This window comes from Argopecten irradians, chromosome 7, assembly GCF_041381155.1.
Source record: "Argopecten irradians isolate NY chromosome 7, Ai_NY, whole genome shotgun sequence".
Lineage (NCBI taxonomy): Eukaryota > Metazoa > Mollusca > Bivalvia > Pectinida > Pectinidae > Argopecten > Argopecten irradians.
In genome coordinates, this window is record NC_091140.1 from 28045665 (window position 1) to 28066454 (window position 20790).

General features: G+C 33.6%; 1 protein-coding gene across 1 annotated transcript in view; it reads right to left on the reverse strand.

Annotated features, from left to right (window-relative positions):
• The window catches only part of LOC138327120 (mucin-3A-like), a 39735-nt gene that overhangs the window by 14147 nt on the left and 4798 nt on the right, over positions 1-20790 (reverse strand). The window contains exon 3 of the mRNA XM_069273103.1: positions 19928-20030. Within this exon, the coding sequence (XP_069129204.1) occupies positions 19928-20030 (103 nt within the window). The remainder of the gene's footprint in view (positions 1-19927; positions 20031-20790) is intronic.

Consider the following 20790-nt stretch of genomic DNA (forward strand, 5'->3'; position numbering starts at 1 on the left):
GGAAGTTTGAGTGTTCTTATGTTTGTGTCAACAATTTTGAAGGGTACAACATTAATGATAGCGGATTGACGTCGATGCCTAAAGTTGGATGTCATAGCAATGACGTTTACCATGAGTTTATCAAATTATGAATAAATTGATATTTTTATTTGAAATATAGTTCAAGAACCGGAGTAAAATAAAAGCCGTTGATGCTTCGTTATTTGTCTCAAATGGACGTCAATATTGTATTTAATGTAGGCATGCGTGTTATGGTATGTTTTGAATCAAATATCGCTTAACTGTGTACGGAAATCTTCTCCCATGAATGTAACCACTACATATAACGACAATTCACACTGAAGTTGATACAGCAACAAATGGGAAAGCACTCAAAAGCCATATCTGATTTCAGAATTGTGTCGTAGAAAATTCTACCGTAATGACTTTTTTGTATTTTCTATTCTATCCCTTTTCAGTACCGGAAGCAGTTATCAGTTTTGACCTCAGATGTGTGCAAATGATGTGTTGACTTATTTATTATCAACATGCTAATGTTCGTGCAATTATGTGAAATCATCAAAAAAATCGATGTAATTTATGAAAAGAAACACAATATATTTTTGTGAAGTTTATAGTTATATCGAAAGTGCTACAAAACGCCATTGTGTAAATGAGGATAATGTTTGCTTGATCATCATATTTCTTTGATAAGACAAAGAGTAAATATGGTCGAAATAAATATTTAGTTATCATTCAGGGTGTTTATTTTGAACTTAAAATACTTTTTTTCATACTATTATATTTTAAATTAGAACTAGTAGGACACTGTATTGCAACATCAATATCTAGTATTAAATATGGTGGAAAACTTCGAAGAGGGAGAGTAAAGCCTATCCACTATAGTCGATAAAAAGTACGTACAATGTTACTTGTTATTTTTATTCTCGTTTAAAGAATCAGGAAGGAGTAAATTGATGTTGTGTGTACGTTTATAACAGAAGGTCAATGGAGTGAAAATGCTAAAAATTATATCTGAGGTAGGGATTACTTACGTAAATTATTTCAAATGTCGTTTAAAATTTCCTTCTTTCTATTTTTTTTTTTTTTGCAACATTTGGGAGTACATTGGCATTTGGCTTTCCATAAATAACATTACAACAGAATCTGATAATAAACTTTATCTCAATTAAAATTTGATTTGTAAAACAATATTTGTATACCATATTAACATTAAAATATCGAATTACTAGAGTAAACCACTTTTGTTTCGCGAATACTGTATTTCACGTCTTCTATAATGTTAACAAGATTTATAGATATATCAATTCGCGATTAAGGGCTTTAAGACATAACATTTTTTTTGTACATTTAGTGTATATTGTTATATAACAGTTTATTAAGGACATACTTGCAAAACATTTGAATTCGAGTTTAAGCTCTCCTGAAAAATTTCGCGTAAATTAGTATCTCGCAAAATGATGAAGTTAACAGTATATCAGGATATATACTGGCGTTGTATGTGCCTTGGTATATATCGTGCTAAGCTGTTGGAGCCTTAATGCACCGTTGGACATATAAAAACGTGTGGCCTTTGATAAAAGCTGACATTCCACGTTCTTGTTCTCCCAAAAGGTTTGGTTTCTTATAGGTCATTCGATCACGTGACTCGCTTTCATGACAGACAACAACCTTATTTAATCCAGCGCCCTCTAGGGTCGACACTTCGCCACCTAGGGGACTTCTACACGTCAACCGAATTGAATTACCACTGCTCGTGAAAGAGCTTCCATCAGTGATCATTATGACAAAAAAAGTGTTGGTACTGATACTCATTTGTTCATGATGTAACCGAAATGATAGGAAAATACAGGCATGGTGTACCGTATTGTCGGTTAATTTCGTGGGCAAAATATACATTTCGCAGAACATAGTCGCGAAAATTTGATTCGCCAAATATTGAAAAAATGGCTGAATGTTATGAACCAAGGAAGCCAGATCGTGCCAGAAGTGCTAAAATATGATTTTCTTTAAGTTTTAACTTATAATTACAAAATATTTAAACCAGCCTAAATCAGTAACTTATATCTGATATTAAGACACCTAATCATAGAATTTCTCTTGTAGGTAAGTTTTTTTTTAACTCATTCACCCCTGAAATCGCAAAATTAAAATCCAGGCTTTAAGCTAGAAAAATCTTAATGAGTCTGCAGGGGAAAGAGGTAAGTGTGTAAAGATACAAGATGAATATAATTTGGGAATAGAATGGTCATGATATACTGTTCACGACACATAATGACGACTCCGTAGATATTTTGTCGTGTGAGAATGTTAATACAAAATTATATTCTTTTGGTTATTATCATGTATTGTGTGGATCTATTGTTAAGGCTATTCGGTTAACAGTGTCGCAATTACTATTCAAAATAGCATGATCTGGATGATACAGAAATTCTGGTTTCGTGTGTACGGCGAATTTGTTACTTTATCTTGATTCCCGTCGCAACAAGGTTTTCCATCAGAAACCCCAGAGGCTCGTGTGAAGCACGCTCTCACGTGCTGTTGACGTCTGATGTAATGACAGTAACCACCTTACATTTATATACATCAATTTGCTTATATTTGTTTGCATATTACCAGTTGTATTAAGAAAACATTGAAGGTATATATACAACACCAAACGACTCCCCTTTGTCTGATGAAGAAAGTCTTACCTCGCACAACAAAAGCTTACTTAAAACCTTTCAAACCATCGAAATATTTTGATGCCACATGAGTGTGCGTACCTGTTCATAGTGAGTTGGCGTAACAATGTCTGAGTGTTTTATGAATCCCAAACTTACAAAACCACGAAACATTTTGCTAATACTTTTTGAATTATGACATTGGTAAGCATTAAGCTCTTGTCAAATTTTGAGTATGTTTTGAAGAAATAATAGCATCAACTATTACGCTCACACAAATAGCAGGTTTTTCGTTGTTTAAGTTACAAATATTACGAAATACATATAGTACACTGTAACATCTATAAGATATGTTAAACAATGCCCATTTTCGGTAAAATCAAATAAATTTCGCAACTGTAGTTGATTTTTTCTATTAACGTTACCCACACTTCATTGACTTATAAATGTTACCAATATCTAGCAGTCTTGAAAACATTTTGAAGCTCTTATGAAGATAAAGAAGGCCTATACATAACTGCAAGATACTGGAGGGACTATATCCTCACTTATATCTCATCTCGACGTTGCAGGATAGAAGTGGTAGTTCGAAGCTAAGTATATACAATATACCTTAAGGATTTCTATAGTGACTAATGGATCAAACAGAGGCGATTCATTTTGATTTGACGATTGTATAAGCGTTGCAGTCTGCACGTGATCAGCCGTCACATGGTAGATCAGACGTCACGTGGTAAGTTGCAGGCTAATACTTATTTATAATACTATGTCTGTGTACTTAGTACCAATATGTCTATTCCAGTCGTACTCGTTTTCGTTTCTAAAATTGTTCTTGCTACTGTATCAGAGATTACGCCAATGGAATTCATATGTTTAATTTCGAATACGATAGCAATAAAATAAAATTTGCGATTATTACATGAATTGATTCATGTATAGTTGAAAAAAAAGATTCTTGTAGGAATATTTCACTTGCATTGTTATTTACATATTGAGTAGATTGAGTCCGTTTGAATACTTTTGGCAAAGCTTTCGATGCTGCAACTGCTCCACTTAGGGTTAACGTTTTTGAATAAACAATAAACATCGAAAGCTCGATAAGAAAAATAAACTGTAAATAGTTGAAACTTTGTAATTTAGGCAATGAAAACTAAAGTATCCAAAACAAATACAGATTTGGACTTTATTGTCATACAATAAAAACAACACACTTGACAGCGCTGTATCATTGTTTTTATTTTATTCAAAGTTGACTAATCGCAATACATGCCCTCAGTAAATATCCACATTATGTTGGTATTTGTATTTAAAATGTGTTTTTACCAAGGTTTCCGAGGTAAAACAACATATTTGAAGTCTCAGCATCAACCAAAGTAACATTTAGTGTCAGAAGCCTTCAGGACGTAGTAACTATCATGTATGCAAGGACGTAACAGATACTTCCATAGTGAGGGCTTCAAAAGGAGGGCAATCTATTTAGGTTACTCAAGAGACGCTCGTCAAAAGGCGATACTCACACTACACATTTGGGAAATTTCTAAATTTCTCCCTAGACTTACGAATGTAACATTAAACAAAGAACACCCTTTTAATTTTGTTTTAAACTTAATTTAATGGTAATTTAAAGAGCCTAACACATGTTGACTCATGCAAGGTCATATAAGATACCGATCTCTTTTACATTTATTAACCCTGCTAAACATGGCATAACATTCAGTACATAACCGCAAGAGAAGATTCATCTGTAAAGTGCAAAAACAGAAGAAAGAGATTGTTAAACAATTCTAAAGTAGTGATTTTTAATTTTTATCCCTATCTCAACATATTTTAAATTTGATGTAAACGGTTTATGTAAACGGGGTACTTTATATATATACATTTCATATAACACGCTTGGCTCTGACAAGTTCTAGAAGGCAAGAGAAATTTAAATCAAAGTCTAATCTTAAAAAAGAAATGATATTATTTGTCATTAGGATTAACAAAATTAGGAAATGACACAGATATTATAAATGTATCCACCTCAGTATATTTCAACAAAGTTCATAATCATACTGACACATTATTCGTGAAATTATATTTTGTCGATTTTGACATTGTATTTTTGCTGTACAGATACCTATCAGGGCGTTTTTGGTTGAACGGCAGGAAAAACATGAGTATCCCGAGAAAAAGCATCGAACATTATTAAATAGTGGTAGAGTCGATTATCGAGTCAATACAGAAAGAAAAAAATCTGAAGAGGATGTGTTGCCTATACATCAAGTTATACTGTTAAACCACTTCCTTTTGTGTGCGAATTACTGTCGCATTTTTCGCAAAAGTTTGTCTTCGCGAATTATGATTTACGTCATATCTATTGATTAATCAGAAACGCGACTTGAATTACGTCATATCTATTGATAAATCAGAAACGCGAAATTTAATAAACGCGAAAGAAAGTTGATTCACGGTACAATGCAGGTATCGAGGAGATATCAGTTTTCGCTTTCAAACCATTTGTGGTTACCAATTTCCAGGCTGTGCATCTTTGTACTTTGATTATATGTCGATATATTGGCGGGCGAGTGAAATACGGGGATACTTATTTTTCCATTTCACTATCAGATGTCGGTATGTACACATCGGAAAGAGCCACCTACCATATCTATCCGCTGGACTAATTTTTCCTCCACCTCTGGGTCGCAAGTTCGAATCCCATTTGGGACAGTTGCCATGTACCGATCTTTGGTCGGTGGTTATTTTCCGGGCACTCCGATTTTCCTCTTAAATGAACCTATTAAACCTGGCACGTCCTTACAATATTATGACTGTTAATAGACGTGGAACAAAACAAAACTGTTAATTTGCTGACTTAGTACACAGTTTGGAGAAAAAGAAGAGAAACAAATTAACACCTCCAATTTGATCTAAGCAATATATTTCTAATCGCTTTCCACCACATCATACCACCAAACAAGTAAATGTTCGTTGTATGATGTACATGGCGGAGATGTTTAGGCCAAATGTCCTCGACGGTCCAGTGGGATAATTAGCTCCCTGATCGCGTGGCGTTATATCTGATAGACGAAACAAATAGGTAGGGAGATGGACCGAGTTACCCGTGGATATCTGTCAATGTCTTTCTAGCCAATCAGAGCCGAATTAACGTATTCATCATCGACAGAGACATCACCAGAGTAAGCATGTTATACCACTTTTCTCGAGGTCAACGAGGCTATAGAAGACTCTGGGCAGACGACATACAAGTCATATTTTGTAAGCGTTTGTATACACTGAAGAGTAACATAAACATCGTATATCGATAATTCTAACGAGAGGTATACATTAAAATATGTTTGTAACGAATACGTTCATAACAAATTCATGTTTATAACTAATAATTTTCATTTCCTGTCAAGGTTCCTATATCTTATATGCAATATGCGTATAACGAACTTTATTTATAAGGAAGTGATGTTCATGGTCTCCGTAAATTCGTAATAACCGTGTCTTACTTCAGATTTGAAAAAAAATGTTTAAATCTGTAAAGATCGCTTATTGCATTGTAGATAAAGCTAATTTGTTTGGTTATTTCAACTGTGTCCTAGTGAAGGATATATAAGGAGAATTACTCTCGTTTACATCTTCATATTTTTGTTTTTATATATGCCATTCTAAACCTAGATGAAGATATTTGCAAATATCAGAGCATATTTTACATAAAAAGGAAGAAGAAATATTTAAATATGATTTTTGTTTTATGTACTCTAAGACCAATGTCTCTAAAGTCGCGTACGATGGGATTCATAATGTAATTATTGAATATTTTACAAAATCTAAGTAAAATGCGAATGCAATGATACTGCTGTTAGAAATAAAATTTCCTTTTACACAATTGCTTTGACGACAGCATCCTCCTCTACAGCCTCAGTAAGTGCCTGTCATCTTCAGATTACAAATCATTACCTCCACAGCAGGAGAGTTCCACCTAACAATTCCACAGAATCATCCAAGTCCCTCGATACAACAAAAGAGACAAAAAACGACTCGCCGCGTAATGCTTTTATTTCTGACAAAACACTAAATTAAGCCGCTGTCTGAATATTTTGATAAACAATAAAATACTAAAATAAATAAGCATAAAAATCAATTTGAAATAACAACATAAAAATTACGACAAAATAAAATCTAATCAATAAAATAAATAAACAAAGTAATGCTAAAGATACATGTATCTGTCGATGAGATTACGTAATAAACTCAATGCGGAAATAGCAATTAAAACAGCATTTTATACTTAAAAAAGGGAGACAAGGCAAACGTAATAAACACAATAATTACCTCTCAACGAACAGACACAGTGACAAACAAAATTGAACCAATAATCTGCAAAATTTTAAAATGAAAATGACATTATCTTGTTCTTGATACAGGAAGACGTATTGTTATCCAAATGATTCTGAAATTTAATTTCTACATTCGTCCCATTGTTCTGTCATTTTTTATATATTTTAAGAACAACTTTTCCTAGAACAAAAGAAAGTGTTTGTTATTAAGTAATAGGCTGTAAATTAATTTTAATTCAATTTCACCGGAGGATGATTGTCTGAGATTGAACCAATTTTGTTGTAGCTTCAATGTTACAGCTCACAACGGTAGCAGAATCGATGATTTTTTAACAAACGAGCAAGGACGTAATGTTTTTTTATTGTTTTTTTTTTACGAATGGCACCGCGATAACATAAGGTTGGTCTATTTACTAACCAACGTAAACAAAACAAATTTAAAATGAAATAAAATGTCATGTGAAATTATATTTCCACTTGTTGACTCGATTAAGTTTATAACTACCACGCAATACATGTCTCACCCAATGTTGCAAATAAGATGTTGACATTTCGCTGATTAAACCTTTCTCCTGGTAGGAATGACAAAGATAGCCTTGATGATAGACATAGTGCAATGTTAGCAAAATTCTGTCTTTGATAGTCAACGGCAGGATAATTTCTATACGCCCAGACGCAATAGCAATATTATATATATTTCTTCTCATTGAAACCTGACGCTGATTGCAAACAACGTCGACCAAATGTTATGCCTACGCCGCAAAATGATATCCATCATATATATGGTGGCAGCGATTGGTCATATCGCATCCGCAGCAATATTAGTGCAACAATGAAACCGTGTCCATTATCAATTCAATCAATCATATTTGTTGACCATTCATATGTGTGCTTCGTTGATTCAATCCAAATTAAACAGGCCATAATTCCATTTGTCCAACCCATTCACTAACGGACACCGCCGTGGTCGCATTGGAATTGATACAAATTGGATTATTGGAGGTGAACGTAGTATTTCTATATAACCTATATCATGTATATATGGGCCAATGAAGGAATTCCAAAAGTCCAACAGAGTGGACAAAAATATTGTCGAATTTTAACGGCATCCCGCAGCTTTAGCAAGCAATATATAATACAAATACGTACGCATTATGTAGAATTAACAATAGAAAATACAAAAAAAAACAAAAAACAAAAAAAAACAAGAGAAACACATGTGACAAACACAATAACACCTTTTGGTAAATAGAACCGAAGGCAGAATCTATTGATTTTTAGATTTGACATTCAAAGAACGATATGAATGAAATCTTTGAAACTATCGAGGTGTTTAAAAATTCAATACACTCCAGGTTTCAGTGCAGTGGATAATACAAGATAAAGAAGAATATATGAGATTAATTAATGAAACATTGTAGTGAATAATCCATTGGAATGCTAAGAAATATTTTTGTCTCATATTTACATCTTAAACTTATTGGTATTCTACAGGTCGAAGTATAATGTATGTAAGGATCCAGTGGTAACTGAAATACAACAGTTGATATTACTGCTCGTATAGGAAAACGTATTTACGTATATCATTTATTACAGACATCATGTGCCACAGTGGTGTAGTGGTGAGGAAGTTTGACATCTTATACAATAAATCACTATACTTTTGCAAGATTACTAGAATATTTCACCCTCTTAGAGGTAAGACACAGAATCTCATCCCGAGGGGTAAGATTTTGAAGTTGTCAAAAACGAGGCTTTGTCGAGTATTTGACAGCTTAAGAATCTTATTATTGAGATCTCCTATCTCACCCCTAAGAGGATGAATTATTCTTTTTCTCTTACTGTGTGACCACTTTGTGTGTCTCACGAGCAAATCTCATTATACATGTATTTTATAGTATGTGTCGATTTTCTTTGTTTTTTGATGGAATCGGGGATATCCCTGTCCGGAGTAAGAGATACAATTGTTCGTTTTATTTCAAGAAAGAGATAAAATTTATTAAGCGCAAAATGTATAACGAAACGCAACTATACTAAACAACCCTTGATTTCCAATAAACGTCTTTGAAAATGTTTTTAACTGAAGGAAAAATAAAAATGCTATATATAGTATACTATACAGTTATCTGCGTTTGCGGGTAGGTATTGATTGTGACGTCATGTGCTTGCGAGCGTAACGTCATACTTTTCGGAGAAAAACGACGTGATTTGCGCCCACAAAATAATGGCGTAACAATGGATACCTACCTACAAGGAGCTTACTCTGTAAGATGCAAAGACGAAATACCCAAAAATAATTTAAAGTTGCTACAATGTTTTTAATATTCTGTTCTAGGAATATATAGGTACATGTAAGTGGACATCTATGTGTTGTCTCATTGCAGATATGAGTAATTCTAGGGGAATTACATTGCGTTTTGCTTTTTTAACATTGAAGACATTATATTTCTATTCAAACCGTCTACTTATTCAAAACATCTTAAAACATATCGATGTGAACGCCATAATCGTTTATGTCTCAAACCACAGAGCAGTATCTTTAAAACCCCATCCTTTGATACATAATGTCATAGCTCGTCTTCGACTTCTTGAATATTTCCTTTACAGGTTGAAATAGAGCAATAACATCAATATTATCAAGTGGTTTTTATGTTTATATTCACGTCATATCAATTCAGAGGCCTAGAAACCCCTTAAGTGTAATTCCGTTTGTCATTTACTGCGAGACTGTGGAAGAATTTTGCTCATATCCTCGACTTGTCAACAGCGGCATCTTAGTGCAAAACGGTCGCACCCCAATTTGTGGACAGTCGCAACTTGATTGCTATGTAAATTGTGCTGTGGTACAGTGTGCGGGGAAATAGAAATGACCTTGCTGCCACTTTTGGAAATTAACAACAACGTCACTGAGAATACAAGCAATGCATGTTAAGAATCGATGGTTTAACGTTATTGAAACCACGCATATAATACAATACTTGACTTGTTGAAACGCGAATAAGATCTTTATATTTCATTTTTGCATGAACTTTTTTTAGTTCATTTCTTATTGATATATATGCCATGTATAGTGCCTCCCAACGTTCCTTAATTAAAACGGTGCCATAGATACAATGTACCTTATGCTTAATATATTTTTCGTTAAGTTGTGCATTTACTAAGAACACAAATAAGAAAGACAAATAGACAGATAGTCTTGCATTCATATATTTGTCGAAATAATTGGATTACAGATTCAAGATAATAGAAAAGCGCAGCGTTTTCCAGATGCAATTTCGGCTTTGTTTTGCTCGATGAAAAACAAATAATTACCTTCGTCACGTCATTGAACAAAATAAGGATTAATCTACAACACACAATAGTTCATGTTTGTTTTAAAATTCAAAAATAAGGATGAAAAAACAAACTACCATGGACAATGATGAATTCTTAGACTTTAATACATTTTAAGATATTCTAGTGATGAAAAGGATCGCTCTCTATTGTTTTATATATTTTGAATTTCTAAAATAAATAAATGTACAATTTTTTTCAATCAAGATATTTGTAATCCACATGACAGTTTACATGTATTTCTTGATAAAAGTTTTAGTAAACAAATTATATCAATTTGATCGGGTCAAATGTTATATTGACAAACTGTAATAACTCGCAATCAGAAAAGAATATCAATAAGCATTATTCCGTATGCTTTACAATTACTCGATATTCACACTACTATTTAGAAAATAATATGAAAAATGAAAAATAATTTAATGGTGGTATTAGTAAAAAAAAAATCTAAATGAACCCATCCTTCCAAGTTCGTTCCAAATTGTTCCAAAACTTGCACTTCTTTATAGATAACCATGTATTAATAATTATTCGGCGACGGTTCCATTTCAGCCAATCGCTATATGAACTCACATTGTCGGGTCAAAACAAGTGCACAAGTTTACAGGACATAAAGTCACCAACTTTGGTGACTGCAGAAGGTACATTCCACTCTCAGAATCATATTGTTAATCAATGAACTATGACCTCCTTAGCATATTCATCAAATGTGTCTGTAGACAATGTAAACATATGGAGTTATTAATATTTTCTTTGGTAAACAAAATCAGCTAGTTTACAGCGTTCATAGCGTTCATGGCTTCGTGAATCGACAAAAATGTTTGGTAGGCGATGAGGATCTTTCATTTATAGACGAGCAGCCAATCAGCACCAAGGGATATATATGTCCGTTAGGTCAAATGTCATTCGGTTTATTGTACTCCATTTCCTGTCCGTAATTCTTTTCCTTAACAATAAAACATCACTCTGATCTTATTCTTTATTAATACAAAACTAATCCTGTAAAACTAATCGTTTGATCAAACAATGAATACACTTTTAAGATGACGCAGATATTCCACTGCACCGATGATATCCGACGTTATATGTGTTGGTTTGTCAAAATACTGCTTGGTGTACTGGGAGACTAAATTTAGAAAAATCGAAAACAATGTAAAGATTTAATCTGTTTAGGGCGGAAAATCGATTGATGTTTCAATATTGTAACAGCGACTTCAAAGAAATTAAAAGTGTCAATCATTGAAATAGATTAGGCCTCCAGTTGTTTGCATGTCATGCAAAATCCAAAGTGTAAACATGTTGTAACAGCGACTTCAAAGAAATTAAAAGTGTCAATCATTGAAATAGATTAGGCCTCCAGTTGTTTGCATGTCATGCAAAATCCAAAGTGTAAACATGTTATGGTGGTTAGTTGTACCGAATTCACCTTTTGACAAAACGATAAACCGTTCAAATACTAACCAACGTTTTCTCCTATCCTTTGTGAAGTCCAAATACCAAACATGTTTAATCTTTTATCAGAATCACCACAGTTACAAAGATGTGCCAGGTTTTAAAAGGCGGAGGAAAGTCTGAGTAGCCTGGAAACTATGCCATGTCAATTTCGAGTTCACAACCTAGAGAAGGAGAACTAGTGATATATGCCAGAATACATTGAAAATTAGGTAATGTTTTATTTCCATGCATGTCTATTGAAGGGCACTCTCGATACTCCAGGGGTTTCCTTCACTGTCATTATATCAACCCCTGAATTATCTCATAGTAAAACAGCAGTTTAGGAGGAAAAAACTGAACAATCACATGTCACTAAAAACTTCATTTGAAGATTACAGACAGCGACGCCTTCAAGATTGCTATGAAATAGTCCAGTGGTGGATATAACGACAGTGATAGCAACCCATGAAATATCGAAGATAATGAAAGGGAGATGATTGACTATTTTCTTGTGGAATGTAAAAATGTTTACAGTGTAAAACCAAATGCTAACCGTATTGATTTTAAAAAAAATATCTGTGAACAATATGACAACGCAGATGTATAAAAAGTGGACGATGTATCCATATTGGCGCATTGTAAAGACTTTATTGTTTTATAAATAACCAGTGTCAATCGTGTTTCAGTTTAAAAGTCACATATGCCGCTAATATTTGACTATTTCAGTTAAGGTATGTTATAATTTTAGATGATCATGTCCCGTAATATCGTGAATGCTGAGAATTTTAAAGATTTGATAAAATGGTACCATTGTCAAATCCAGGTTCGTTTTAAATCTATTTAGACCAAATCTAGGACAAAAGTGATAACGGAACATTGTTTTTAATGTATTAAACAGGATAAAGAAAATTGAAGGAAGGCAAAAATTGCTTATAAACTGAAAAGATGGGACAATAACACCATATTCAAACTGTTTTCAATTTTGAATAAAAATTGAAAGTTTTCGTCCAAATAATAGGATCCCAACAAAAACGTCAAAACTTCAAAAATTATCGACTATCACATCAGAGGAGAAAATGTTATTAAAATCCATCTGGATTGCTTCCTGGTTTCTCCAGTTCCGGAAATTAAGTCCTGATTGGCCATACCTTATAACAGACGTATCATTTTTTCCACATTTTGTAGGATATTGCGTGACTTGCAATGTAAATACAAAATGACGGATTTGGATATGAACCAAATATCAAAAAGCCAACATTAACCACGTGCTGACATATAGTGACAGAAAATTACAAGAACCCGGAAGTGAGGAAACCTTCACATTGCTCATTCATATTAGAACAAATAGTCGAGTTCCTGGCTGCCAATGGAATCAAGAAACATGGAAATAGCTCTGCACTTGACGTATTGGTGATATCATATGTTGTGTTTGTTTTAACAAGACGTTTCAAGACCTCGTCTTCCATCTTCTACATAGGAAGGTTATCAATACACACCACATACGACCGCATGTATTGATGACGTCATATCCATGTCAATGACTAACGCATTTTCTGACCGTGGTAAAAGACTAATTGAATCTTTCGTCCCCTTTGAGGTGAAACAGGAGAATCGCAGCACGAGGGGTAAGATTAAGTTATTATACAAGAGGATTTGCCGATTGTTTGACAGCTTAAGAATCTTATCCTGAGGGTTGAGATCTCCTGTATCATCCCAAAAAGATCTTAAGCTTTTATTGTGAGTACATGCAAAGATCTCGTGTAGCTTGTCTTTTTCCTAGGTTGAGATAGAAAAGTCTACCCCAACGGGCAGATATATCTGCACTTCTGGTGAGGGTAAGATTTATCTGCCTTAACCAGGGCACGACAGCCTAGCTCGCTCGCGTAGAACAACGTCATATGCAAATAAACATAAACCTGTGCATTTCATTTCGACAAGCCATATCCCCTGACATCGATCTCGTGCTTCACGCACGTGCTGAACTTTGACCTAGCTAATGATCATCGCGAAATCCACTTGCCTTCATACTTTTAGTTGATGTAACGAGTTTAACAAAGTATTTGACAAAGAAAAATAAAAATCTCCGATTGATGCAGTTCGTTAATAAATATTTGTCTCCGCTTTCGCTTCTTTGAAGTCGCTTCTTTGAAGTTTTTAATATTTTGTTCGGAAACTACAGGGGCAGAAAAAGGATCATTCCCTACCTAGAGAGTAGGACAGGGAAATCTCTACCTTCAGATGATATTCACGACAAGGAGGGTGCGATTTCTGTCTTATCAAGGGCAAGTCAGCCTGCACGCGTAGAACATATTCGCGTGATAAACCGGAAGCTGTAAAACGTCATATGCAAATAAACATTAACCTGTGCAGTCCTATTGGCCGATCCATCTAACCTTTAACACCGAGCTCGTGCTTCACATGCGTGCTAAACTTTGACCTATTGATCATCGCAATCGGAAGTGCACATGCTTCCATATATTTCGTTGATGTTTATCAAGTAAAAAGACTATTTAAAGGGTTTTGCTAAAATATGTGTTGATATTACTTTGGCTTCAAATATTTCAAAGCGATTTAGATTCTTGTTTGTCACAGTGCAATATGTTTAATGAAGTTTTTTAAAAAAAGTCAAAGAAAAATTTCCCAGTTGATACAATTAGTTAATATTGTCTTTTTTGAAATCGCGGTATGTGTAGCTTTTAACAGTTTTTGGGGAAATTACAAGGGCAAACAAAAGCATCATCCTTTGAGGGCATGACGGAGAGAATATATACCCTAGGAGGAGAGATTTTTTTCTGTCCTACCCTTAAGGTAGGAGATATTCCTATTAATCTCACTCCGGTAAAATTGCGGATATCCCTGTCCGTGGTAAAGAGTTATATCACATGCCGTCCGACTTCACAGGTCAATGTCAAGTATGTGAGAAATACTTATGATCGTGATAAACAATATACAATAAACAGTTGTGTGTAAGTTTAAACCACTGCGTTGATCATGTAGTGCTTTGGATAGCAAAGGTAGCTTTTCTGAAAAAAATAGGAACTAGTCCAAAAATTGTGTGAGGTGTCGGAGATATCAATTGCAGCTGTTTATTGATCCATCATTTAACCTTCCTTGATGAATCTCAAAATGTTTCCTTAATTACACTGTCCAATTATCGTAGAAAAAAAATCAGCTATTGAATAACGAAAGCACAGAAAATGTAATTTCACTACCTGGGTTTGATGGAATTTCTTGAAACTCTGGAAACAAATATAAAAAATGAATTTGTAATTATATAGTTACATCACCTGTTACAAAACGGCAAACTTTATATTTGGCATGCAATATTTACTTAATTAGTTAAATGATATGGAATCATGACTCATCATTATCAATCAATAAATAAAATTGTCTGAATGAAATTTATCAAAATATGAAAATGACATGAAATGAGATTTAAACTGGATAAAAAAGAAGAAACAACATTATTGATATCATGAGTTATTCGTCTGCGGTAAACTTAATCCGCTGTTTATGTTTCGGTGGATATAGTGCATTTGAAATCAATACCATACTTCTAACTATGATCAAACAATTTGTAATATGATTAAATCAATATAAAGGGACCGGAGAGGCAGGGCAATTAAGATCTCCCGACATCTTACCGTAAGCTTTTCCACCTCTGGATCCGCTAGTTTTGAGATCCTATGTGGGAGGAGTTGCCGAGTGCTGAACGTATGGCGGTGGTCTTTCTTTCGGAACTCCGGCTTTTCTCAACCTCTTAGGTCATTTTCTTAACTCATCAAATGATTCTGGCTGTTAATAGGACGCTGCACCAATCAGAGCTATAATTAGGATAACGTTTTGATTAACTTTGAAAACTTTATAATTATGTATAATTACTTCAATGTTGCATATATATACAAATAAGAATCTTTATACTGCACCACGTGTATAGAGTGCTCGGTCTAACACCTGATAGCCCACACGTGGTGCAATATTGTACACGTGCTTCTTTTAGCATATCCGGGAAGACATATACCTGAAATATACTTCTATTGTTACTGATGCTCCATATTTCTTTGTCATCAAATATTTTTGACAATAAGGGAATATGACCCATGGTACATGTACTATTTGTGATATTGAAACGATTTTGTTTGTTTGAAATAATTGCTCTTATTGATTTCATTAACAGCTGTTCCTTGATAAAAAAATCCTTTATTTTTATCTCATCTTTTATCTGATTTTGTGCCATTTTTTCTTATTTATGCTATCGATATACGCTACAAAAGTATCGTATTCCGTGTAACAGGTACAAAGCTAGAGAGATGTATTTAAACGCATTAAATATTCGTTATGGATAAGGAAACAATGGTTATACAAGTATATGTACATTATTTTAATACAGAACGAAATTTTGCTTAAAACTGAAATATATAACGTACCAAATATTTCCATTTTTAGAAACTACGCTTATTACACAAACATTGAGTTATTCAGGGGGGCGTTCTATGGCTAACGTTCTTCTTGTAATTAAGATGCATATCAGATAGTAATATTGTCAATGTCTAAAATAATAACTTAGGTTACGCCTTCGGTTAATATTTATTCTACCAGGATGGCGTAACACCATACTGATGACCTCAACGAAGTTCCGTAATTGATAGTTCAAAACCAAACTAAAATATTTTACAATAAATGAATGCTAAGCGGATTCACACAGTTTGCAAACAGAATTTATTTCATACCCCTATGAAGTTAAAAAATAGTTACATTAATGCTTATACATGTAATTAATTTTTCAGACTACTTGATAACGTAAAGTATATTTGAATGTACGATTTTTTGATTTTGCAATGGATTACTTTTTCTAAATCAATACGCAACGTCAACATCTCTATTGTGACGTCATGATTACGTTGGATTTTCGCGCCATTCTCGGATTTTTTCTTCATAGTCTATGAAGAAAAAGATTCTGCCAATCAGAGAGTTGGATTTAGTATGAAAACAACTAGAAATTAATTATTCAGTGGTGAATACCATAGTGAAAAAAGCTATTTACATGTACTTAAAGTCGCAGCAAAAAACCTAAAACGCAGATAAATTCAAACATCAGTCGAATTTAGTATGCAGAAGCGGACACCTGAAGAAAAAAAAAGTTGAATAAAATAAATAAAATATACCCACAGAAATGCGCATGTAATACATTTTTCATTTTTTTTCCCATTATCTTCTGTTATGGATTGGAAAATTCCATGGCGAATCGTTAATTTACTAATTTGATTCCATCAACAGCGGAGAACAATGCAGTACATATCTATGTCAGTTTTCCGGGTAATTGTAATTTATAGCGTATTTATGTTGTCGATATACACTGCACAGATGTTTCACATTCATCATAGGTTTATAATTACCAACTTACTATTGAATCAGTGCACATCTCTTCAATCGATCGAGAATATTCGGCACCTTCTGTAAAAAAAGAAAAACAAATCCTCAATCGCAACACCTCGGACATTCCGAAATGTTGCAATTGCTATTTTCTCGTTTACGGCAAATGCCGAAGGTTCGAATTCTCTGTATCGTTCTTCAATGGGATCCGTTGAGTGGTATATGAGGTTCACATTTGACACCGGTTTCGACTTTTAACTGATTTATTTTTTCTCGACCTTGCGCTATTTTAGACCTCGCGAGGGGGTATACGCACCACATCTGAGAATTTCAGAAGAACCCCACCGATATGTAATCATACGGCGGCGTATTAGGGCCACTATATAATTTAATTTATCTTGTACGTACAAGTTAGTATCTTGTACGTAAAACTTAGCATCTTGTATGTGCAAATTATTATCTTGTACGTACAAAATATTATCTTGTACGTACAAGATAGTATCTTGTACGTACAACTTAGTATCTTGTACGTACAAGATAGTATCTTATACGTACAAGTTAGTATCTTGTACGAACAAGTTATTATCTTGTACGTACAAGTTAGTATCTTGTACGTACAACTTAGTATCTTGTACATACAAGTTGAGTTGAACTGCTGTTCATCACCGCAGAATTGAGTCACCCGCCTGATATTTTTCGTAATTAAAGATAGTCTGTCTACTTTGCATTGCTTCAAGCACGATCACAGGTTTATTAACTTATTTGACAATATTAAAAATATAAATATATATTAATGAGGACAATATCTTTTTCACAATCGTAATTTGAAATTGCCGGATTATGAGTTGAAACTGTATAGTCACTTGCATTATTTTGAAACTGACACTGTATAGTTCCTTTCGAGGAAACTGTATAGTCGCTTGTTTTATAGATAAGATATATTTAGTGATAAAATGGATATGATACATCTCCGATGAATGATAAGTTTTATCTATTAAAAAGAGGAGAAAACAAATTCGTAATTTTCTTCAGTAATTAAAGTTAAATACTTCACACTGGTGCCATTATTGGAAATGTTGAAGCATTTATTTTACTTCAGAATAGTAGTATTGAAAATAATTAACTGCCTCCGAAAAAAAATCCTAGGCATTATGCCCTAATTCGAACGAGTTACTGATTGCACTGACAACAAAAGCAAAACAAATTATTTCATATGTGTTTTTGTGTTTATTAGACATATATACATACATCAATTATTGTCCAAATGATGATCATAGTTAATACTCCGTTATAAACATTTACATGTATATGTTCGGAAACTTATCACAGCATCACAACTCCACAAAATGTAGCAAGGTATTTTTTTTTCCATTTGGCTAAAACAAAGGGTACGTAATATACGTATAGCTTCATGCCATGCCATTGTGAAAGTAAACCAGTCACAGCCTTTAATACCTAGAGATTCAACATTATACTATCTTGTACGTACAAGATAGTAACTTGTACGTACAAGATAGTAACTTGTACTTACAAGATATTAACTTGTACGTACAAGATATTAACTTGTACGTACAAGATACTAAGTTGTACGTACAAGATACTAAGTTGTACATACAATATACTATCTTGTACGTACTAGATACTAAGTTGTACGTACAAGATACTAAGTTGTACGTATAAGATAGTAACTTGTACGTACAAGATAATAACTTATAGTACAAGATGGTAACTTGTACGTACAAGATACTAAGTTGTACGTACAAGATACTAAGTTGTACATACAAGATACTAAGTTGTACGTTCAAGATACTAACTTGTACGTACAAGATAATAACTTGTACGTACAAGATACTAAGTTGTACGTACAAGATACTAACTTGTACGTACAAGATACTAAGTTGTACGTACAAGATACTATCTTGTACGTACAAGATACTAAGTTGTACGTACAAGATAGTAACTTGTACGTTCAAGATAGTAACTTGTACGTACAAGATAGTAACTTGTACGTACAAGATACTAAGTTGTACGTACAAGATACTAACTTGTACGTACAAGATAAATAAAAGTTTGTAGTGGCCCTAATACGCCGCCGTAGAATCAAGATACATACATATGAGAAATTAAAACATATGCAGATGTACGTGGTATAGGATTAAAAATTTTCAATTCAGAGAAATCGATATCCAAAAGTGCAGGGGAACGCATTCTATACATAATGAAACAACTGCAGCAGGTATAAAAGCTGCACTCAACTGGATTTTTATCTAATTCAGCTTGAATCGATGTACAACCAAACACTACTGTTGCCTATATAAACAATGCAATGTATATGCTTTCTATTTTTCATCGATTTTGGGCTATACTCCTAATTTGGGACCTATTTTAGTGTTCTTTTCTATGAATAATCGAAATTTAAAGACGTAAAATGTTTTGAATTCAGTAGTATTAAACACAAATCAAGGCTTCAAAAAATGTTATCATCGTTTTTTCAGTTACTCATACATAAAGTAAAAGCGAGTTAGCTTCGCATGTGCAAAATTTTACAATGACATATGACACCATTTGATTAACACATTACAATGAAACCTATCTTTGCGACCACCTCTGTATAACGACCACCGGCATATCAAAACCACTTTCATGTGGTCCCAAATGGTAATTTATTTTACATCATAATTTCTTACGGTGTATAAAATCACTTTGCTTTATAGACCACTTTTCACAAAAAGGTATGGCTGTAATGTATGTCTGTCTGTCTGTCTATCTACAGTTATTGTGTATCTGTCTGCCTACCTGTCTGTCTGTCTGTCAGTCTGCATGTCTGTCTGTATGTCTGTCTGTATGTCTGTCTGTAAATTATTGAGGTAGTTATAATCTAGTAGGGAAGGGTGTATATCTATAAAGGGATTTGGTAATATGTGATCTATGAGTATAATAAGTGAATATTCAAGAAAATAGCACACAGCCCTAATATTTCATGTAATATCAGAAAACGATGATTTCAATGCGTGTATTGCATGTTACATGTTTTTGTATAAGTTCTGAATCGAACAATGTGGCAATGTACATGTAATTTACTTTAATAGCTCATTTTGACTGGACACTATACATGTACATACATGTAAGTTTGATCCTTTTCTGCTCTTTATATTATATCAATGACTTAAAAAATACTTGTACATAGTTATTTGTGTCACATTTTAGTATTAATACATATTTTGAAGTACTGACTGTTGAATTGTTCGACTGATTGATTGACTCGATAATTGAACAAACGAAAGAACGGGTGAAAGAAGGAAAGACCGAAAAAAGAACGATGAACGTACGAAGGAAAGAATAAATAATTAATTCTAGTAACAATAAACTAATGATATACTTTATATAGCATTTGAACACTAGTATCAGTTCGGATAATGTACCCGTACATGTACCCGTTAGTCAACTGCAGCTGTCGACAGAGATAATTAACACAGAGCAGTACTTTGCGATAACGGGATTACCGATCATTCGTCTCCTCAAACCGAATACTTACTTAGTATACATTGTACAAATGTATGAGTTACCTACCATTTATTTACAGAGAAACAAATAGAAAAAAGTGAATCATTTTTATTTTTTGGCAGAGGTAAAAAATGTCTATTTAATTCACAGACTTT